The sequence below is a fragment of the Bubalus kerabau genome, chromosome 1, assembly GCF_029407905.1.
Source record: "Bubalus kerabau isolate K-KA32 ecotype Philippines breed swamp buffalo chromosome 1, PCC_UOA_SB_1v2, whole genome shotgun sequence".
Taxonomy (NCBI): Eukaryota; Metazoa; Chordata; class Mammalia; order Artiodactyla; family Bovidae; genus Bubalus; species Bubalus kerabau.
This window is the reverse complement of record NC_073624.1, coordinates 141,287,168-141,311,039: the sequence shown is the minus strand read 5'-3', so window position 1 is coordinate 141,311,039 and position 23,872 is coordinate 141,287,168. Positions and strand designations below refer to the sequence as shown.

General features: G+C 42.4%; 1 protein-coding gene and 1 long non-coding RNA gene across 7 annotated transcripts in view; one reads left to right on the top strand and one right to left on the bottom strand.

Annotated features, from left to right (window-relative positions):
• The window catches only part of LOC129659159 (uncharacterized), a 40,965-nt gene extending 29,042 nt beyond the window's left edge, over positions 1-11,923 (top strand). For both annotated transcript variants that reach the window (XR_008717820.1, XR_008717818.1), the window contains exons 2-3: positions 10,294-10,464; positions 11,786-11,923. This is a non-coding gene — a long non-coding RNA (uncharacterized LOC129659159). The remainder of the gene's footprint in view (positions 1-10,293; positions 10,465-11,785) is intronic.
• Positions 6,739-23,872, bottom strand: part of ARID5B (AT-rich interaction domain 5B) — a 192,812-nt gene continuing 175,678 nt past the window's right edge. For all 5 annotated transcript variants that reach the window (XM_055590255.1, XM_055590242.1, XM_055590248.1 and 2 more), the window contains 2 exons: positions 16,037-16,235; positions 6,739-12,784 (listed from right to left, as the gene is read on the bottom strand). In XM_055590255.1, coding sequence (XP_055446230.1) covers positions 10,622-12,784; positions 16,037-16,235 — 2,362 coding nt within the window. In that variant the 3' untranslated portion in view covers positions 6,739-10,621. The remainder of the gene's footprint in view (positions 12,785-16,036; positions 16,236-23,872) is intronic.

Genomic DNA, 23,872 nt, shown 5'->3' with positions numbered 1-23,872 from the left:
TTCCTGGGGATTCCCAGTCCCTTTGTTGGATCCCTAGGCTGGGAAGCCTGACATGGGGTTCAGAACCTTCACCACAGTGTGAGAACTTCTTTGGTATTATTGTTCTCCCAGTCTGTGGGTTACCCACCTGGCAGGCGTGGGATTTGATTTTATCATGATTGTGCTCCTCCTACCATCTTGCTGTGGCTTCTTTGTCTTTGGACTTGGGATATCTTTTTATGGTGGGTTCCAGCATCCTGCTGTCATTTGTTGTTCAGTAGCTAGTTGTAATTCTGGTGCTTTCACAGGAGGAGGTGAGCACACATACTTCCACTCAACTATCTTGAACTGGAGGATTCAGTTTCTTTCCTCTCTTCTTTTACTCTCATTTATTTAATTTTGGCTCCATTGAGTCTTATCTGCAGCATTCAGGATTTCTTGTTGAGGCCTGTGGGCTCTTGGTTGCGAAGCATGGACTTCTATCTAGTTGTGGTACCCAGGTTTCAGAGTCTGCCGTCCCAGGAGCTGCAGCTGCTGGCTCAGTAGTTGTGGTGCATAGGCTTAGATGCCCTGTGGCATGTGGGATGTTGGTTCTCCAACCAGGAATCAAACTGGCGTCTTCTGTATTGGAAGGGAGATTCTTTACCATTGGACTACCAGGGAAATCCCTGTACCTTCATTCTTTTTCTGATATGTTGGATCATCTTTACCATCATGACTCTAAATTCTTTTTCAGGTAGGTTCCAATTCATTTAGTTGCTCTTGTGGGCTTTTCTCTTATTCCTTCATCTGGAATATATTTCACCACTGTGTAACTTTCTGTGTGTGTCATCTCCTTTCTACAGACTCAGTTCAGTTCAGTTCAGTTCAGTCACTCAGTCGTGTCCGATTCCTTGCAACCCCATGAATTGCAGCACTCCAGGCCTCCCTGTCCATTACCAACTCCCAGAGTTCACTCAAACTCCTGTGCATCAAGTCGGTGATGCCATCCAGCCATCTCATCCTCTGTCGTCCCCTTCTCCTCCTGCCCCCAATCCCTCTCAGCATTAGAGTCTTTTCCAATGAGTCAACTCTTCGCATGAGGTGGCCAAAGTATTGGAGTTTCAGCTTCAGCATCATTCCTTCCAAAGAACACCCCGGACTGATCTTTAGAATGGACTGGTTGGATCTCCTTGCAGACTAGAGGATTGTAATAACTCCTCTTGCTTCTGGTGTATGCCCTGGCTGGATCATGTTGATCCTGAGACCCGTGCAGACCTCTTGGAAAGTGGCACTGGTGCCTGCCCACTGGTGGGTGGAGCTAGGTCTTGTCCCTATGGTGAGCAGGGTGTGTTTATAGGTGGCTGTGAGCTCAGTGTGGCTTTCAGTTCAGTTCAGTCTCTGGTGGTATACCACCATTTGCAGCCCCGTGGACTGCAGCACGCCAGGCCTCACTGTCCACCACCAACTCCTGGAGCTTGCTCAAACTCCTGTCCATTGAGTTGGTGATGCCGTCCAACCATCTCATCCTCTCTTGTCCCCTTTTTCTCCCACCTTCAATCTTTCCCAGCATCAGGGTCTTTTCCAATGAGTCGGTTCTTCACATCAGGTGGCCAAAGTATTGGAGCTTCAGCTTCAGCATCAGTCCTTCCAATGAACACCCAGGACTGGTCTCCTTTAGGATGGACTGGTTGGATCTCCTTGAAGTCCAAGGGACTCTCAAGAGTCTTCTCCAACACCACAGTTCAAAAGCATCAATTCTTCGGCACTCAGCTTTCTTTATAGTCCAACTCACATCCATACGTGACTACTCAAAAAACCATAGCTTTGATTAGACAGACCTTTGTTGGCAAAGTAATGTCGCTGCTTTTTAATATGCTGTCTAAGTTGGTCATAGCTTTTCTCCCAAGGAGCAAGCATCTTTTAATTTCATGGCTGCAATCACTATCTGCAGTGATTTTAGAGCCCCAAAAATAAAGTTTGTCACTGTTTCCACTGTTACCCCATCTATTTGCCATGAAATGATGGGACCCGATGCCATGATCTTAGTTTTCTGAATGTTGAGCTTTAAGCCAACTTTTTCACTCTCCTCTTTCACTTTCATCAAGAGGCTGTTTAGTTCTTCATTTTCTGCCATAAGCATCGTGTCATCTGCATATCTGAGGTTATTGATATTTCTCCCAGAAATCTTGATTCCAGCTTGTGCTTTATCCAGCCCAGTGTTTCTCATTATTCACTCTGCATATGAGTTAAGTAAGCAGGGTGACAGTATACAGCCTTGGCATACTCCTTTCCCAATTTCAAACCAGTCTGTTGTTCCATGTCCAGTTCTAACTCTTGCTTTCTGACCTGCATACAGATTTCTCAAGAGGCAGGTCAGGTGGTCTGGCATTCCCATCTCTTTAAGAATTTTCCACAGTTTGTTGTGATCCACACAGTCAAATGCTTTGGCATAGTCAATTAAGCAGATGTTTTTCTGGAACTCTCTTGCTTTTTTGATGATCCAATGGATGTTGGCAATTTGATCTCTGGTTCCTCTGCCTTTTCTAAATCCAGATTGAACATCTGGAAGTTCACGGTTCACATACCATTGAAGCCTGGCTTGGAGAATTTTGAGCATTACTTTGTTGCTGCTGCTGCCGCTGCTAAGTCGCTTCAGTCGTGTCCGACTCTGTGTGACCCCATAGATGGCAGTCCACCAGGCTCCCCCGTCCCTGGGATTCTCCAGGCAAGAACACTGGAGTGGGTTGCCATTTCCTTCTCCAATGCATGAAAGTGAAAAGTGAAAGTGAAGTCACTCAATTGTGTCCGACCCTTAGCGACACCATGCAGCCTACCAGGCTCTTCCGCCCGTGGGATTTTCCAGGCAAGAGTACTGGAGTGGGGTGCCATTGCCTTCTCCAATTACTTTGCTAGCATGTGAGATGAGTGCAATTGTGTGGTAGTTTGAGCATTCTTTGGCATTGCCTTTCTTAGGGATTGGAATGAAATCTGACCTTTTCCAGTCCTATGGCCACTGCTGAGTTTTCCAAAATTTCTGGCATATTGAGTGCAGCACTTCCACAGCATCATCTTTTAGGATTTGAAATAGCTCAGTTGGAATTCCTTCACTTCCACTAGCTTTCTTCATAGTGATGCTTCCTAAGGCCCACTTGACTTCACATTCCAGGATGTCTGGCTCTAGGTGAGTGATCATACCATCATAATCATCTGGGTCGTGAAGATCTTTTTTGTATAGTTCTGTGTATTCTTGCCACCTTTTCTTAATATCTTCTGTTAGTTCCATACCATTTCTGTCCTTTATTGAGCGCATCATTGCATGAAATGTTCCCTTGGTATCTCTAATTTTCTTGAAGAGATCTCTAGTCTTTCCCATTCTATTGTTTTCCTCTATTTCTTTGCATTGATCACTTAGGAAGGCTTTCTTATCTTTCCTTGCTATTCTTTGGGACTCTGCATTCAAATGGGTATGTCTTTCCTTTTCTCAGTGTGGCTTTAGGCACCCTGTTTGCTGATGGGTGTGGCTGTGTTTCTATCATGTTGGCTGGTTGGCCTAAGGCATTTCAGCACTGGAGCCTATAGGCTGTTTGGTAGGGCCAAAATGGCAACCTCCAGTGGACTGAAGAGTACAGGCTGGGGAGCACAGGGCGGCCGAGCCAGCCTTTTGTGGAGGTTGTCCAGTTTTGCCTTCTGCAGACTGGTTGCTGCACTCTCCTCCTGGGCTCAAAGCTCCTCTCTGTCCAAACTGATCTCCCCACCAAAGAGCAGACTTCCCAGGGACCCTTTCCTCCTTCACAGCTCCCTCCTTGCAGCACAATCCTGTCCTGATTCCTTCTTTCTCTTATTTGTTGCACCAGGTTACGTGGAGGTTTTCTTGTTCTTTCCAAAGTCTGAGATCCTCTGTTGAAGTTCAGTAGATGTTTTGTGTGAATTGTTGCACTGGTAGATGTATTTTAAATGTTTTTGTAGGAGAAGATGGCCTCCACTATCTACTCTGCCATCCTGTCTCCCCTCCATAATCACTGTTCCAATTTCAGTACTTGTGATTGGTCTGTTCACATTTTCTAGTTCTTTCTGGTTTGGTGTTAGAAGGTTGAACCTTCCTAAGAATTTGTCCATTTCTTCTAGGTTGTCTGTTTTATTGGTACATGCTCTCCCAATGATTTGTTTGTTCATTTAGTAAGTACTTACATGCTTGTGATGTGTGTATCCTGAGTGAAAAATAGTGTTAAATCTATAGTCACCCCCCCCCCCATGGATTAACAAAGTTTTGCCCAGAAGAGATAGTGTTGCCTGCTTTAAGTCTATATTAAAATTTATTTGCAGATTTTATCCCATCTCTAATTGTGTCTGTATTAATACGTGCTCACTGGCCAATTGTACCTTCTAGGGCTGTGCTGTTATAGTACCTACTAGCCACATGTGGCTGTTTAAATTTAAGTGAATAAAAAGTAGAATTATAGAATCTGTTCCTCCATCACACTGGGCACATTTCAAGAGTTCAACCACTTTGGCTAGTAGTTATAGTATTGGAAAGCTCTGAATTATAGAATATTTCTGCCATCCTAAGAAGTACCATAGGACAGCTATGTTCTAGAGAAAGTTTCAACAATAATAAAGTAGTAGTTATTCTTGTGTGGATACCTCAGGGAGCGGATTACCTTACAAGGCTGGGAATGTCTATGGTTATAGCTATAATGATTTAAATTGTTTGTTTGTTTAAACAGGTTAAACAAATGCTTTGGAATGTTATATTAGGAATTAGCTGGAGATTCCAAAATTCAGGAATTCTCTATTCGTGGACCCAAGTTGGTGTCATTTACTCTCTAGTTCAACATTGAAAGTGATACTTTTTTTTTTTTGCATTATTTCTGGCCAGAGGTCACCTCTCACCCCACTCCAACCTCCTGCCACTGATGTACTTGTTGATGTAAATAATGACCTATTTCCTGGTCACTATCAGCCCTAAAACAGGTGTCAACTTTGGCCACTTTCCTAGAAAAAATCATTGGACAGTTTTATTATTTTTGCACCATGAATGACATCTTTAACAAAAGCACCCTCCTTCCCAACAGTATTAGCCAGGCCTGGTAAAAATAGGTAACTTATCATGATGTTTCCTGTTGTATATGATTCAAGTATCTGAGCTTTAGTTGCTGAATGGATCATAGATGGAAGAACATTCTTTTGATATACTCCTAACAATTCATATATATAGTATGGTGAAATATAGATGAATTGGAATGAGGGTGAGGAGACCATGGGGCTGAGGCTTCTTTTTATGTTTGGCATGTTTGGGTTAACAAAGGGATAAGGGCCCTAAATCCTGCTGTAAGTCCTGCTGGTTTAAGAGAAGTGGGCAGGGTCCTCCAGGTAGTCAACCATGATAAAAGAAAGGGTCCTAGATCTTTTATCAAAAATGTATTCTTGGCTTTTCTCCTAGACTTGTGATATCATGCTTGTTAGCAGTTTAGTCTATCCTATCTGTTCAAAGTCCACGTTGACTAGATGGTACAGGTTGTAAACTAAGACCGTCACCAAAGTCTGTCCACCCTGTCCCCTGGGACCCATTAAGAAGGGAGCACACAGCATGCAACTTTTTCAGTCTGGTACTTCAACTAATAATAAGCTGAGCAAAACCAGGGGAAAGCTTGGCAGCAGAGGACTCGGGGGGAGGGGGAGGGGGGTGGAGAGAGGAGAGAAGTCTTTGTCCATCATCACTAGACATCAGAAAATGCCATATTCCTGGTTTTCAACCCCAGGTATCCATCAGTTGCTCCATTTAATCCATCATCAAGGCTGTCCATCCCTCTTTCCAAGTACCTCTGAAATGTATCCAACCTTCCCCCATTCTACCAACCCAATTGAAATGACCACCATCTTGGATTAGATTGCTCTGCGTTCACACAGTACCAGAGAGTGGCATTGAAAAAGACAAATCTGAATGTATCACCTCTCCACGTAAACTTATTGTTCAGTATAAAGACCAAATGCTCAACCTGGTCTCTTAGGACCTATCTGGCTGACCCCTGCTATACTTGGTAACCTCACCTCAACTTCATTCCTTACTATTATGCTTCTGTCACACAGGCTTTTTTGATTCCTATAATAAGTTTAACTTGTTCCTGCCTCTGGGCCTTTGTACATGTGGTACCTTGTGCTTGGAGAACTCTTCTCCTAATTCCTTTTCATCTCAACTCATACTCATCCTTCATGTATCAGTTTAGTAATCACACTCCTCTCCCTTGGAACTAGGTCAGCTTGAGGTTTTATATTTATGTGGGTGACTATTTGATTAACTCTCTTTCCCATTAGTCTTATAAGCTCCAGAGATGGTATAGTTTATCTTCTACTCAAAATTGTAATCCCAGCTCCTAACAAATATGTCTGGCAGTTGAGACACGAATCAATCTTTGTTGACCAAGTAAGTCAATTGCCACTTTTGTTACTTGCCAGGAGAGGAGCGTGGTATATAGAAGAAGCTGTCGATTTAAGAGCCCCGAGTTTGTATCCCAGCTCTGCTAATTTGTTAGCTAGATGATCTTGGGCAAATTGATTTATCAGTCTAAGCTTCAGTCTTTGCATCAGTAAAATGGGCAGAACCATATTTACATGAGGGTGTGAAGGGTAAAGATATTGTATGCCAACTGGGCACCCAGTAGGTTCTCAACAAACAGACATCATCGTTATTATTCTATTTGGAGACAGCCTGAAGGAAAGTACTCTGGTGGAGGCCACAGGGCACTCAGGAGGAAGTTGACAGATTACACCCAAAAGGAAACAGATAGTAACATTTTTTATTAAATATTACAGTGGATCAAAAAGTACAAAATATCTCTTGCCTGCTATGTGATTGGGAAACTATTGGCACGTAATACAGTATCAAAAGCAGTAATAAGTACAATTTGGAAAACATACAAAATTGAGTGTTTATAGTTGGCTCAGCATTTTTCTGGTAGTGTTTAAACTAATGCAAAGGTCACTCAATAACCTCTCCATTGGGAACCTATATAATATCACTGGGCCATGTTGCTATATACAAATAATCACCTTACAGAGCATAGAGGTTACATAGCTGGAATCACCAAAAGTATACAATATTTACAACACAGGAAAGTTTAAAAAAGTATAAACAGCCAAGAGATTATGCTGCTATTCTTCAGACATATTTCAACCATGGGGAGACAAGCAGAATATCAAATACATCAACAGCCAACACTGGAATTTAAGTGCTCAAGATAATCATTGCAATGGTGTGGGTCTCACAAGGGCAAACTTGTTCCCATTTTCTCTAAAATTGGGACAAGAATAAAACTAGACCAGATGGGACTTGGCTGACCACCACCAAATGTGACTTTGTGGGACAACAAGTGAAGAGAAATAAAAGTTCTCTTTGAAGGCACACTACATAAAATATTTTTGTGGGATCACCTTGAAATTTCCATCAGACACACCAACACAGTGAAATACAGTACTTGAGAATTCATGCACCAGGTCAGAAAGTTGTAAAGTCAATGTCGAGTTTTAACAAACCCTTCTGTATATGCCCTGATAAACAAGTGAACTTAAGAGCCTCTAGCTAGTAAATAAATAAGTCAGTCCTGTGGCAAATATTACAAGTTCCAATCACTTACTAGGAGAATACTTAATTCTGAAACTTGGTTGGGCTGGGTTTTTTTTCTTTACTGTTGAGTTGCCAAAAGCTAAACCAGAAGTTGCATGGAAAGGTTTTTAAAAAGTATTATTTAGAATCTCCAAATCTCCAGTAAATCACGGTCTTAGTGCATTTTGAATTGCAACATTTCTTGGAAGCCGCACTTAGTAAATAGATTTATGACTCCACTGCCAATTAGATTCCACAGTTTCCTTTACAGAACTACCAATAACAATGGTTTGATTGCACAAAGAAAGGCTTGTGCAACGCCATTCAATAATAAGGCCCCTTGAACTCAAACAATGCAAACAAAGCCCTATTTAAGACTTTTTAAAATGTAGTTCTCGGCCAATGAAGAATTCAATGGTCTTTTTGAAAGATTTCCAAGATCTCTGTTCAGAGTTTTAAAACAAATAACACACTGCTTCTGTTGGGAATGTATACCCTCATCTCTCTCTACTTGTCCTGATGTTTTGCCGAGGGTATGAGCTTCCTCAGACAGAAACAGTGAGTCTCCTCTCGGAAGAGATGAGAAAAACAAAAGCTGGACTATGTTAACATTGTTTGAAAATGGTGTGATCAAATTCCAACATGATGAAACCAGACTGAAATCATTGCAGTGGGGAAAACAAATGCCCCCTCTTCAGAACAGAGAGGTGAGCTCCACCGGGGACACATGCCCCGGTTTTGAGAAACAAACTCACAGACACCATGTAGGATCTAGTCCATGTCAGCCGCAGAAACACTGGCGTTTCCCCTTCTTCCATGTCCTCTGATTCTGTGACCATTCAGTCTAGTGCAACTTTCTTATATATGTTCTAGCCAGCATTTTGCCAGCTGCAATTGAGATTATTTTCCCCCACTCTATCTTGTGCAATAGCAGGATAATCTGCATTCACACATTTATAATCTAAATTCTACTAGTCTATCTATGGTTCTATTAAATATATATATATATGTATATATTATTCCACAGGAAGGTAAATAATTAATTGAAGCAAATGGAACTCTTAACACTAGATCTCTACATTCTTTTGTTTCCACCTTTGGATATTAAGTATGTTACATTGAATATTTGGCTTCGTATCATAGAGACATTTCAATACAAATGCATGGCATGCATGGCTTGGTTTAAGAGCCACAGTTTCATTGTTTACCAGTTTTGATTATTTTTCAGTCGAGTTACCTATTTAGAAGTTGAAAATTATCATCAATTTTCATAGAATTAAATATCTCAGAGGTAAAAGACTTGGATAACTATGATTCTAATGTCTACCAGTCGTTTTGGGGCAGGGGAGGGTTGGCTGGGGAGTTCATCAAAGCAGTTGTAGTGGGGCTTGCGACCTGGAAGGAAAGTCCACTCTCTGTGTCGATAGACTTTTAACACACTTAGAAAAATGCGTCCACCTTGATGTTACATCTTGTCAGCCTATAGGATAAAGTGGCAAGAATGACAATATACATTCTTTACATATTTTGACTGCGTGAACAGCTTAACCATTTCTTTCCAACAGTAAAGAACATCATTCAGTGGACTGTATTGCCAGGTGGTTAAAAAATGGCACAAAAACTGTGTGTGCACACACACGAATCTCACACCCCGTAACCCAAGGAGGATGGCTTGCTTGGGAAATGAGTAATCCAGTATGCCAGTTACCCCCAAAGATGTGGCCTGTGAGGTTCTTCTTGGGAATAGCAAGAAACCCACCTGATGAGGCAACGTGACAACCTATTACTGGAAAGACTGTGGCCCAGGGCAGGTAGCTGGCACCTGGGCCTCCCGCTGCTCACTTTCTTCTGGATAGTCAAGCTCCATCCTCTTCCCAACCCCCTTTCCCAGACTGTTTAAAGGGATCTTTGCCAACACCAATGTAAATCATTTTGGCTTCTGTTCTAATTTCTGAAATTCCTAAAATATCTGTGCAGCCCACAAATATGTCCTCTAGACTCTTGTTATTCAGCAGCTTGCTGCCAGTGAGGTTTTTGTTTTTATGATTCCTCTGGTATGTAGGACAGTTTCACAGCCTAGATAAGGTAAGTACAATGCTCAATGTTTTCACATAACCCAATACTTCAAAGCAGAGCATTTGGCAGGGTAAGTAAGCAGTGTATAAGCTCTTTCAACTATGCCATTTATGAGGAACAAAATCCTTAAATTGCAGATTTGCAAAGGAACGTTCTTTGCACTGTCGTGTGCTCAACGGTTTCTTTTTTCATTTGTTCCACTAGAATCAGTTGCTTCAATTTGTAAACAATAACATTACCACCCAAAGCTGCTCAAAATAAGATGTGGAAAAATTACAAACACACATCAACAACTGGGACAGTCAGTCTTTTAAACAAAATAAACGACCTGCAAATAAAAGCGATACTGTTTAATTAAAAAAAGAAAAAAAAAAAAAAAAGACAAGAAACCGGGAGAAAAATAGGGACTACCTGTATATAAATTAGGTGAGCAAACAGTGATATGGGTAGTTTTAAGAAGCAAATATATACAGTCAGTTTAACAGTGTTTACTTCTCTGGATTGTTTAATAGTGTCAAAATGAAAGATCTATTGAAGTTTTACTATACATTGCATTGATTGAACCTTGGAGAGTTTTATGAAGAGGGGGCATCCCTTGGCATGTTTGCCAGTCTTCCTTGCCCCGTCCTCTGAAATGTCTACCCTTTTTTGCCCAGATTGTTTCCTGACCATCAGAACTCAGATGGAGTCCTCTAAGTTCTTCTGGATACACGTGAATCCCTTCACAAGACCCCTGTGAAAAGTGAACCATCTAGGGTGCGAGGGCCTCTGTGTCGGAAGGGGTCAAGATTGACCAGCCAAGGCCGGAGTCATCCCAGAAATACCAGGTATGTTCACTTCCCCTCCGGGCCCCTTAGGTCAGGACTGATCTCACCCCCAGATTAGAAGAAATACTGACTTCTAATTCTCCAAGCCATCACCCCAGGCGCAGGAGCGAAGCACTGTTAACCATGTCGCCATTTAGGATGCTGGGCAGGGCCGGGCTTACAGTTTCGTACTGGGGTGTACGGATGACAGCTGAGAGGATGGGAAGGCGGCTTGAGGATTTATAGCAGCTAAAGGGTAAATGCTGTTGTGCAAAAGGTCCCCATACGAACTTCCTACGGGTGTGGCTGCAGCCAGGTGTCTGTATAGCTGCTGAGAATTTGTCGGCGATGTAAAAATTCCTCTTTGCATCACAAGCGAGTGGAAAGCAAGGGGCTGCATGAGTGGAGAGAGCACAGCCTGGTTTTTCAAGTACTGCAGAGAATGAGAGTACCCAGCCGGGAGCCTGGAGTTGAGGCCCGAGCTACACAGGCTCCCGGAATACAAACCTGGGAAGATGGGGGAGGAGAGGGGCAGCTTGTGGCTTTCCGAGGTGCCCCCAGAGTGCCCACTGTGTGCGGCCTTGCTGCCTTCGCTCTCCTGCTCCGAGGCCTTCTCCTTCCCAGAGACCTCCTTGGCGGGGTCCAGAGGAGACACAGCCCGGGCCTTTTTCCCAGCGATTACAAGGTCCAAATCCTCCAGGCTGCGCTTGATGGGCCGCGCCGCACCAATGTTCTGAGGACTCATTTTCCGGTGGAGGATGGGGTGGACCATGCTGTCCATCTTCCTGAAATTCTCCAGTCTCACAGGGTGAGGCTTTCCCGACCTGGAAAGCGATTCAGGGTATTTTTTAGGGGCTGACATGGTCATAGGCGATACCCGACAGGCCTTGGGGTGACAGTCTCGACTCTGGCTATTTATGACCTGGAACTGGGAGGTGCCCTTGCTCTCCTGGGGTCCAGGCGCTGAGTGGGCCAGGCCCAGGGCCTTGCCGGTGGGTTTGTGGGGGTTCTTGGGAAGGCTCAGATCCGTTGGCTGATCATCTGTGGGGGCTTCCACTGCAGCCGATTTTTTGTCTTGCAGATGTAGAGACGCCAGATAATTCACGTGGAGCTTCTCTTGGTGTTTGTGGGAAGGAAAAGAACTGTTTTCCGTTTCCCTGTACATGTCCCTGCAGGGGTACTTGGATGTCTGTTCATTGTGCAGATGGTGTTCGGTATGCCTATACAGGCTGTGGAGGTGGGGAGATGAGTAGAAATCGGCCAGGAAGCTAGGCATGTGGGAGTGGGGAAGCGCCCTTTTCTCTAACAGTTTCTCCTTGCCCTCCTGTATTTCTTGCTTTAGGACATAGGAGTCGGCCAGGGGGCTAAGGTGATGCTTGGAGAAGCTGAAGCGGTGGGGCTCCGATCGACTTAGTTTGTCATGCTTAAAAATGTCACTGATGCCCTTCCTCTCCTCTGAGGGCTTGCTTCGGAAACTCTGGACGTGCTGGATCACCGATGGCCGGTTGACTGCCATGTGGTCAGTGCTTTGGCCATGATGGGCCTGGGACAAACTCGAGCACCGGTCATCCCTCGCAATCACTTTCTTTTTGCTGATCAAAGGGGGTGGGGAGCCATAAGGGTAGCTGCTGGAGAGGCTGGCTCCGCTGACCTGGGACAAAAGTTTTTTCTTGGCCAGCGGGGACATGATGCCTGGGTTCCCCCTTGAGTAAAGCAGCGGGGTGTAATTAAGTCCATGGTTCTCATTCATGGGCCCAGTCAAGTCTTTGTCTTTGAACATGTCAAACGACTGGACCACAAGGACCTTCGGGGTCTGCTTGAGTGCATTGTGGATGTCGTCACTGCCCAGCTGGTCCACCTTCACGGTGCAGTTGGCAATGTAATCTGCCATCGCAGGGAGCTTGTCATCCTCCACCTCACTCTGGTTTGCCAGTGGGGGCTGCGTGGTGGAGAAGCCAGGGAAGGATGCTTCTTGGAGCTCATTTTCAGGGCTCTCTGTAAAACAGCAGGGCTTGGGTTCTTTTGAGTCCACGAGAGCACTGGGAGAGGTAAGGGACTGTTTGCCAGTGCCGGGAATTGGGGCCAGATCCCTTTCAGGGGCCAGAGGGGCACTCGCCAGTGGAGGGGCAGGCCCCTTCTCTCCTGCCTCCTCTGCCACCTTCTCAGTGTTGGCACCTTGATCTGTTTCATTGTCCTTTTCTGGGTCTGCTTGGGACACCAAGGGCCTTGCTGCAAAATCCTGGTACCCTTCCAATTTTTTCTTTGTGTCTGCTATTGGGAGAGGCTCAGTGATGCTTTTCTGGTTTACAGTCTCTTGTTCCTTCTCTTGCTCTGACGAAACCTGGTAAGATATTGCAAAAGATGGTCAGAAGGAAGCCAAATGCATTGACACTTTATGCTATGAAATAAAATGTTACACAGCAGATTTCTGAAAACAGCCTTGTCAGTCAGCTCATCGAGTTTCTGTAAAGCTTTATTACTCCCCAATCATGGCTCTAAACAAAGAAATCTAAATTACAGAAAGCATTAGGAGAAATATGCATATTCACTTCAGTCCCTTAAGAGATACCTATCAAAACAGCACAGTGTTACATACTGCTGGTGTAAATCATATCACTCCTTCTTGATTCTAATATACAGTTTAATTCTGAGGTTGTCTTCTTGTCAAATCAGTCAATTATCCAAATGGGTTTTAAATTACATGTTGTGCTTTATGACACTTTGGAGAAAGATTTTTTTTTTTTTTAAGCATCTTTCAAAATCCAACCCCATGTCAACAAGCGACAAACTTACTATAATCGCTTGTTTTTCTTTAGGAGACCAAGTATCGTCCTAATGTGTTCAATTTTATGGTGCATAAAATTAGTGATGCTTAAGTGTTTATTTTATACCCAGAGCCAGATGACATGCAGGTAAGACTAAAATACTGAAAAATTATACAGATGCAAAATCAGCCCGTCTACCCAAGGGATAGAAGGACTCAGTCCTTCTAGGCTGCAGCAAACTCCATGTCCATTAAAGCTGAAAATGAAGTTGTCAGAATTCAAGCAGTGAGTGCCGCCACAAATACAGCTTTTTTGTTCACTGAAATACATTGTAGTCAATGAGATGGATGCTCTTTATGTGTCCCCGTTGACAGAAGTTGTGGGCACAATTCGACCCATTCATTGCATTATGTAGCTCTGCAAACTTTGACCTTAGAAGGTCATCTTAACTTTCCATCTGGGACCCAGCTGACTGGCAAGTTCTTTCAAAACTTCTGTCATTCTGCCCTGACATGTCTGGGGGGAGAACAGTCACAAAACAGTTGTATCAAGCTGGTGTTTTTTCTCTCCCTCCATCTTATTCATGAATGTTTTTCTTCTTTGTTAAGGAAAGAAGTGTCCACCACTTGAGTATTTTGGGGCAAGACTGAGGATGCTGATGGAGGGATGCATAGGAACAAAAGTTTTAAGGAATCATACCCATTTCGTAGAGATTTCTCCTTACATCCACTTCAAGATATCCCTGTTTTCTAAGGATGCTTATCATCTTTTCCTTTTTGCTATTTATACTAATAGCTGCCTTTTCCAGTACAAATATCATTATTTGTTCTACATTAACAATCATCAGTGGTCTCTGGAGCTTATGTATTACATGAAAATACAGAAAAATGAGAACGGTAAGGGGAAGAGGCAAATTGGATTTAAGAGAGATTCTTACGGGGCTGTGGGGGATTCTCAGTCCCACTGATATTTAGGCCTTGAGTTGCATGAAATTCTAGTTTTTGGTATAGAAAGTCTTTGAAAGGTAGGCAGAAAAAAAGTTAAGGACCCTTTTTCTAGGATGGCATTTTATGATTTGTCTTTTGGTATGTTAAATGGTACCTTCCCCCACAAAGCTTGAAATCCGATTACTTGAAGATAGTGGGTTTGACTAGAAGTGCTTTTTATTCCACTGAGTCCACTGCTTCACATTGAAAACATCAAAAATAAAAAAAAATGACAATAAAAACAATAAAATTCAAACTCCAAAACACAGTCAATGAAAAGAAATATACTCGCTCAATAACAGGAGTCTGTAGGAGGTGAGAGGCGCAATTCTTACCTTTGGGTCAACCTTGGAGAGGGTGTGGGATTCCAGGTAGTTTAGGTACCCTGATCATAATGACCTTGGTCACTTAGATACTCATAGTTCCTGAGGGAACCTGTTGGGGCCTATAGGAAACAGGGAGTCTTAAGGCTTTCAGCGTTTCTGTGGCCTACAGGGCATCAGGCTTGACTCTTGACAATGGTCTTTCCCCAGCTGATGGGCTCAGGGCATGGCTGAGGATTCCTCCCTCAACTCACAAATCTTCATGCCCAGAGTGGAGCCATTCAAAGGTCACCTGGCCTCTGGGTCCTCAGTTTGTCCTCTTGTGCTTTGGCAATGCTGTGCATATGGTATCTAATAGAACTCACTGATCCCAAGCCCTGTAATAAATCAGCAGGCCAACAAGATCAAGGAAGAATGGAATGTAAGCCTTAACTTGGAATTTCCTTGCTTTTGGCCATTTATATTGCAAGCTTGCAGATGTTTAGAAACCTCTGCCTCATTTCCTTTCCCCCCTTTTAATTATTAGAGTTTAAAATAATTATGAAAGAAAAAAACAAATTTCTCTTCTTGGTATTAATATCTTCTTACACAGGAGTCAGTTGGGTAAGTTAATTTCTAGTTAGGAGATTGGGGTGTGTGTCGTGTGTTTTAAGCCAATGTTTAATTAGGGAGTCTCTTACGTGTTCATTATAAACCTGATTTTTAGGGGGTGTTTAATATCAGCACCAAAATTCCCTCAGGGGTTGAATCTTAGAACATGCTGTCTCCAAATGTGGCTGCTAAGTTTTTTTGTTGTTTTTTGTTTTTTTTTTTTTTTATTGGGCAGCAGAGTTTTTTATTATTCATGTTGAAACAGAGCCCAGATCAGCCCCCATGACTGGCTGGACACTGACAGTAACGGCTTCTACCAAAGGCCTGCTGGGGGCTGTGGGTAGCTGGGACTTATTTTAAAAGGTTCAGAAACTACCTGTTAACAAGAGAGATAATCATGGTTTCAGAGGAACCACTTCAAAATTCCCCTATAAATAATATGTACTTAAGATGTTTCTAAATTGGTCTCAACCCAAGGCTGTTGCACAGAGGTCAGTTACAAGAGGCAAACAAGCCTCTGAAGTTTCCCAAACAGTTCTGCAGAGACACGGCGGATCCCACGGGTGAGTGTTTTAAAGTCACACCCACTCCTCAGACAGACTGGCTGTGAAAGGGCACATTTTTCACATCAGAGTCCCTTGGCTTTCAGAGCAGAAGCTCTGAGTCCTTCTGTCTCGAAGTCGGCCTCTGCACTCAGCTTTCTACACCGTGTTTTTGCTTCCTTCCAGATCCTATTCTTGGCCTATCCCATTCAACACTCGCACTGCCCCGGAAGGCCCACTCCTGGGGGACCTGTGAAGTTCAGATGGTTAGGGTTCACAGCCTGGTGTTGTCTTGGGCAGGGATGAGGCTCTGAGTGCAAGGTTCCAGGAGACCCCGAGGCAGGCCCCACCTCCCAGAGAGACTTCTGTGGGGGAGCACAACTCACCTCTGATGCATCCTGGGGCTTTGGGGCATTCTCTTTTTCTTTCTTGCTCTTAGAGAGTTCATGTTTGATGCGTTTGGCTCCTGATACTTTTGTCTTATTCTCGTTTTCCTGTGAATTGTTCTCCTGTTTTCGAGGTTTGATTGGAGGCAGGGGCTTATCTTCCTCTCCTTTAATAAATCTTTCATACGGCAGGATTAACCTGAAAGGGCATCAGAAGAGAGGATCAGCCAGGGCTGGCAATGCCAGTAGCAATGTCGATGCTGTGGGGGTGTACGCTTTTTCTCAGTACAAGCAATTTATCAAGTGCCTTCATCTTTCGCGGTCAAAACCAGCACCTGGTAACTTACATACTTCTTTAAAAGACCTCTTTCTCATTTTGCGAATCTGTACACCAAGGATACAAGTGGACACATCCAAAAATCACATCATTATCACTGTCCATGGAACCTGGCCAAATTCCAACAGCAACATCACAATAACAGCAACTGTAACAAAAGCTGCCGTTCATTACCATTGTGCCAACAGCTCTGCACTGAGCACTGACTATGTGTCAGGCAGTGCTCTGGAAACCAAGATAGAGCCCCTGAGGTTTACATTCTGCCAGGTAATGGCCTAGATACGTTATACAGGTTATTTCATGCAATATCCACAAGGTGCACATGTCCCTATGGAGTATTAGTATCACTGTTGTTGTTGTTATTCCTGTTTCAACAGATGAGGCAACTAAGGCCCAAAAAAGATGAAATAATTTGCCTGAGTTACCCTATCCAAAGTTTGTTTTCATTCATGTCAAAATATAGACCAGACACTTAAGATACAGAGGTTACGCGAGGCAAACACGGCATAGTGGAGAGGCGGCTGTCTTAGCCAGAGCCCTGAGGTGGGAAGGGGACTCCAGGACCAGAAGCTCTGTTTGGGGTACCAAGTTAAAGAGGGCCCCAGAGAGAAAGAAGACAGAACATTCAAGCCACAAAAATCAGAGGGCTGAAAAATTCAAGCATTTTAATTATATAACTTTTAAAACAAAGTACATAAAATTGCTCTAAAAAGAGAAACATCAAACCAGCTCTAGTTTTAATCTGTTTTCCCTTTGCGACATAGTGCTTGATCTGAAAGGGAAAAATAGCTGATGTAATTAAAAGGGATGGATTGCATTACAATCTCAGTTTCAACTTCAATGATTAAAGTTTTTATAATGCATTTGGTATGATTAATGACTCACTGTGGGATTAATACAAGACTCAGCCTTAAAAATATGAACTTTAATACAGCAAACATAATTTGTTTTAAATAAGACAAGTTGACTCAATGAAGAAAATGTACTTGGCTTATAAACAACATAAATCTGTTCAAATATGGGGAACCCTAATTATTTTTAAATGAAGACTCCCAGGCAAAACCTTCTTTGGTTTGAATATTTGTTAGCTATTCTGATATTGGTTTCTAACTATGCAATTTGGATCTCAACTACTTAAACATACACAACTGTTCAGGTTTGTGAGTACAAATGTGGGGATATTTGTGATCGTAATATTTCAGTCTTTAATAAAATACCAAGTAAATTATGGGAAAGTCAAATCCCAATTTACAGCACAGTAGACAAAAAATTCATTTACTGAGCATGCTTGGACAAGGTATGTGCAAGAAGGCGTGAATAATAGTTTTGAGCCCTGCATCTGGCAGTGGGCCAGCCATGAAGATCAACACAGCCCATGGGGAATAGTTATCTTCAGATCCCATTACAAACTGAGTTTAAACATGTTACAGCTGCTAAAACTGGAAACTGTTCTCTCTATGTAGACTTACTAAAATAATATGTGGCTGCCAAATACCTGCTTCCCACTGTAATATTACAGTTAATGTTTATATAATAAAAAGCATAACTAAGCAGAAGAAGAGAGAAAAAAGCAATCCTGTTCATACTTGAATGTATTCCGTCTCATCTGTGAAGTCCCCAACATTCCCCTAATTGCTTTTATCTGCATAGTTCTGCCAGCGACTTCATTCCCTTCAATAGCGGCAGGTTGGGGATTTTTGTCCAGGAGCAAAATGCATTGAATATTTTAAATTAGGCAGAATATGTTAAATTGACTTTAATGAAAACATATTTTTATTGTTAGGACAGATAGGTTTGTTTTACTTTTGTTTGGTTGCCATGGGAACCCAAGGAGCACTGAAGCCTGGGTATTTCAATGGTTATTGTTTGTTGGTACCACCCTCTCCCCTCCAGCTCCACTCCCTAATTGAGATGGTGACACCATGAGGGGCTCCCTTCAGCATTACCTGAGGGTGGGGAAGGAGAGGAGAGGAAGCAGAGACCAACAGAATAACACACGTGGCCGCTGCACCAAGAGTCGCCACACTCCCACGGGTCCTGAGAGTCCTGAGCCAACCCAGCTTTCTAGATGGGTGCTAAGGATATTTTAATTTCCTTATACAGTGTTGCAAGTTGAAGAGGCAGGGCAACATTTCTATTTCATTTCTTTTCCCTTTCTTTTTTTTTTTTTCTTCCCTTCACTCAACTCAGCAGCTGGCTGGACGGCAGCAATAAAAAATACATTTCACTTTGCTGGTCAAAGGCCTGAAGCCAGAAGCAGGAAATCTGGAATTAAATGTTTCTTGTATCTGGAAAGAGGCATGACTAAGGTAAAACTGAATCCAAACACAAACGCTGCTTGTTCAAGGCTTCCAGAGGGTGTGTGTGTATGTGTGTGTGTGTGTGTGTGTGTATAAAGGTCAATTGAGTGATTTTTTTTTCCTTTCTAAATCACTGAAAGATAATTATAGTGGCTCAGGGAATAAAAGCTCCCAAAATAAAACAAGAAAGGCAGCAGCTAAAAGGAAACAAGTAGAAATATGACCAGCTAAACCCTGAAGAACAGCTCACGGTCTCTCACCCAGCACATAAACCATCACTGTTCATATAATGATTTCCGTTTGGTGCGATTTTCACTGAATGTTTTTTCAGTTACCCTGTCATGGTACAACACAATTACTCCACAGGATATGATCTTATCATCTGATTATTAGAAGTTTTTACAGCACAAGAGGACGAAAGCTAGTATAGGTTTCTAAACATTTAAATGTCTAACGTACATGTGATACCATTAAAAACAGGGTAGCCAACATAAGGTCAACACTGCCCAACGCAGGAAGCACTGTATTGTATAAAGAATTCAGTAGAATGCAAAATGACTGTGCCTTGCGGAAGATTATTCCTCAAATATTTGTAGTACAACAAAGATTTAATCAGCTTCTAAACTGTACAGATAAAAGCAAAAATGCATTCAGCCCCCGAGAACTCATTACACAGGAGAAATATTTTCAATGGGCTGCAACTCTTAAGAATGTGGTTTGGGTTTTTGATGGGTAGAAGTAATAGGGAAGAGAAGCAATATATTCATTAGGAAATCCAGAGAGATTCCCCGCCCCACCCCACCCCCGATCTAATGTAGTCTGAGGATTGAAAGCTAGGCAGATAAATGGGCCTCTACTATTACCCAGATTTCACATTTCAGATTAGCAAAATGCTTATTTACGATGCCATTAATGGATCTGAAATAGGTAAGCCACTATGTATTAAAAAATAACATTTTTCCATAGGCATAAGATTTGTAGCAGCATGAGATTTTATTTTTCCCTAGGAATAATACAAGAACAACATTTTCCACCCCAAAGCAGAAACAGTAGGGGAGCCTTTTGCTATCATGGAGATTCTTATTAAATTCAGTCGCTGTGAAAAGCAAGATTTTTTTCTTCTTTCTCCTTTTTTTTTCCTTAAATAAAGATGACTTACAATCAACCCAAGTTAAAATTAACAAATCAATGGCATTATAACCTTGATTTATTAGCATCTGAGCCACTAAATTATCATCATACAAGAAATTGCTGGTTTGAAAAGATTTCGGCTTTGTTAAATCTCAAGTTAAATAATGGTGCTCAGTATACTAGGGTTTTAGATCTGCCTCATCTGATATTATGAAAAATTCAATACATTTCTCTACAGCAGAAGTCAAGGGTCAGCAAATCTATTACTGTAATGTAAGTAATCTGGCAACCTGCCAACTCTTTCTCCCTTTTATTATTATTTTTAAACACGAAGGCAGATAATTTTATATTTACAAATTCTGAAATCCTCCAGGGCCTTGCCTCTCTTTCTCAACAAAAAGCAGCAGCCTCACATTCAAGAAATGTATATCGCACATGTCCTCATCATTTGCATTTCATACAAAAGCAGCAAAGACCTTCATCTTTATTAAGCAACATTCCCCTCCCCTCCTCATAGGCAGAGGAAGAATAATGTCAGATCTCATCAGAATGAGTGACCACTAACGTCTCCTGTATTGATTAATGCTTGCATGGGATGACTGAACTTTGGGGCCAAAACATTTAGCAAACAATGCTTAAGAGGAGAAATGAGAATCTATCTATTTATAGAGCTTTGAAAAATGATATTATAATAATGTCTGGGACTGATTCAGTCTGAAGAGTAGGAGAAGCGGCAAGTCTTTAGGGTTGCGTTTGAACCTCAGACTCACCCAAGTTACTTTATAGGCACTTTTCTGCTATCAGATCAGTCAAAAATCCCAGGCCTAGAGATCTACCGGTGCCCTTGGAGCAGAATATTTTAGGGGCAGAGGGAAAAATGTTGGTGTATGTATCAGGACACAAATGCTACTACTGCTATACTAAAAAACCGTAACTAGCACGTTTTTCCATGTCAGTAGAAAAGAAATGATACATTGGTTCCACTGGGCTTCAGACCTGATATGATCCCAAATGGAGTCATTATACCTTCAAGTTGACTCCAGGGCTGATAAATTCTAAGGTTTGGCTGGACATTTCCCTTCTCAGCCAGAAACTGAAAATATACAACTTTGCTGTGAAGTGTGGGAAGCAATCTTTCACCAAATATGGAGCCAAGAGAAGGCATATTTATTCTTTTTTAAAGGTAAAGTACACAAACTTGTTAAGGTTGCAGGAAATATGGTAAGTTCTAATCTCACATACTGTTCACCTCCAGCTCAAGGTGTCAGACCATCACCCTAAAAATGGAGAAAGAGCATTAGCTGGGGCAGGGGGAAGCTAGGTACCAAAACTAAAGTCTAATACACAAATGAGCTATGTCAAGGTGAGGAGAAGTGGGAATGTTTCCTCAGGGGACACAAAACTGGTTGAATATAATGGTAATTGGGCTGCTCTTTCCTGTCCTTTTATAAGCCAAGCTCCATCTAAGACAAATGTGGGCTCTGGATGAATATCTCTACCCTTTTACAGTGTGAGTTTCAGTGGAGCAGAAAAAACTGGTGTGCAGTGTGTGAGGAGCAAAGTATCAGTAACAGACAGAGATGAGAAAGAGGACTTCGGTGTCACCTTCCAACAGATGAAGATGTGAACTCAAAGCTTTTAACAGCAAACCATGGGAGGAGGGGCCGTGCTCACAGGTAGGCCATGGAGAACAAGTCAATGGCAGGACCCACCTGAGCAAAGAAAACGGTGGGAGAACACGACATAGGTTCTGTGTCCAAGACTTAGGTTAAGCCACGAACTACCAAGAGTAGACTGTCCAGAGTTCTTTGCAAAGGAAGGAAGTATAAAGAGCATCATTTATATTCTGCCCTAAGATACCAAAAAGGTATGCAGCCTCTTATTATTAACAACAAAACATGGCCACTTGTCTTCAGAGAAATCACTTCCTTAAGAGAATGATTAGCGTGCCAGGGGCTTCATTTCTTACTCAGGGGGAAGCTAAAGATGAAGACCTTTTGAAAACACTAACAGTCTCCATTTGCCCCTGGAAGCGGCAGGAGGGGTGTTTCTTAGGCCCACTGATGACTCTCATACCTTCCACTAGTCGTGGAGTGACTGTGAACCTAAGCAATGAAAGGAAAGACGTGTTGGGATCCATCAAGTCAGAGGCTTGACTCTCATGAAGGAGGGTCAGTGTGACACAGGAAGGTCCAGGATGACAGGTCCCCAAACGGAAGTTACGTGGGCTCTGGGGGTAGGGGATGAGGTCAGAGGGTGGGGAAAGAAACTTCTGGTTGTCTTACATATTGATTAGGCATTACAGTATTAATAGCAGCTGGGTCGTGTATTAAGTTCCTAATAACACCAGGCACTTTGTATACCTTATCAATTTGTTGAGGAGGAAACGGAGGTTAAATGTGAAATAATTATTAAAGGACTAATGAAAAGCATATAGCTATTGTGTGCCAAAGTTTGAGTTCAAATACAATCTGCCTCTCTGACCTGTCTTCATCTCAGCAAGGTAGCTGTGTATCTTCAGAAATTATCTGAGAAGCACCAACACTGGGAAAATGCCGAAATGATCACTCCTGGGTTAAGGGAAGTCCAAGCTCCTAAGGCAGAATCAGGGTGAGCAGCCTCCTTTTCTCAGAGCCAGCAGACCTACAGAATACACACGTGGCCATCCCACAGGGGCAGCCCTATGGCTGGAGCACTGGCCACACTGCTCCTCGTACCTGTACGCCAGGATAACCACGCCACAACTCTCCAAAAGGTGGTAACCCTGGATGTATCCAGCACAACCTGATGTTGGATGGTAAGAGAAACGTGACAATCACATCTCCCACGAACCCCAGCCTGCAGCACTTAGCTCTTACCCTGTCTGAGGCTCCCATGGCCTCCCCAGCTAGACTCAGTGCTCCTCATGCTTTACTCCTGCAGTGCCTCCTTGCTTCTTCTAAGAGGGTCTAGACTGGCGTTAGTCAGTCCCATAGCTTCCCAGTGAAGACCACACTGAAGAAAGCTGACATGGATTTAAGAAAGGCTGACTTTACATCCCAGGGATTAAAATATGTGCTCACAACAGAGGGCATGGATGGTAAATAGCAACCCAGGCTTCCACAATGCCCCAGCAAAGGTGTTAACAATTCTTAATTCAAAAACAATGACTGACTCAGAATCAAGTTGGATGGATCTGCTTCAAGGGCAGATGAACATTATTTCAAGAATAATAGACAAATATAACTACAGTATTTTCAACATGATGTGCACCACCTCTCCCCATGAAAGCAGGCAGTGTCCATACATAAAAGCAGATAAACAACTATTGCACTGAATTCCTATGTGAGATACCACAGGTTCCAGAGCTTCTGAAATGTTCAACAATCTCCCCAAACATGTATCATTTTGATCCAACTTTGTAATAACTTGTACGAAAACAAAATGTTCCAAGAGGTTTTCAGTGGAAGAGTTAAGGATATATTTTAATGGTAAACAATTACATTCTTCTGTCATCTGATACTTTTTTTTCCCCTTTCTTTTTTGGAAACATGCTTTCTGAATTTTCAATAGTGCCTTTGTGAAGGCATCTGTTACTCACATAATTGAAAAGATGTTTGTGCAGTGGCATGCTTGAGAATACAGTTATTTAATCTTAATGATAAAGCCCCGAGGACAGAAAATCATAAGTAGAAACCTCTTGTTATTTATCAAAAAGAAAAAGGGCTAAGACACCTAATCTATTCTCAAATTTAAATTCATGCTTGATGAAAACTATCAATAAAACCTGGAATCTGCAAAGTTTCTTAAATACTACAGTGAGGTTCAAAGGGGGTTGGGTGGGGGGAGTAGCAAGAAAACAAAAATGAAACAATAAAGGAACTTGACAAAGAAAAAACTGCTGTTTGGCAAGCCTTTTTTGGGTCAAACAAAGAACTTGCTGTAGTTCATAGCATGACATACACACTTGATTAGTTTGTGCCTGAGGGTGTTTTTACACTCAACAGTGTAAACGCCAACTTCTAATAATTACAACTTGCATTTAGAGGCAAATTTAAGAATTTTTAAATAGAGATTTTTCAAAGGCTG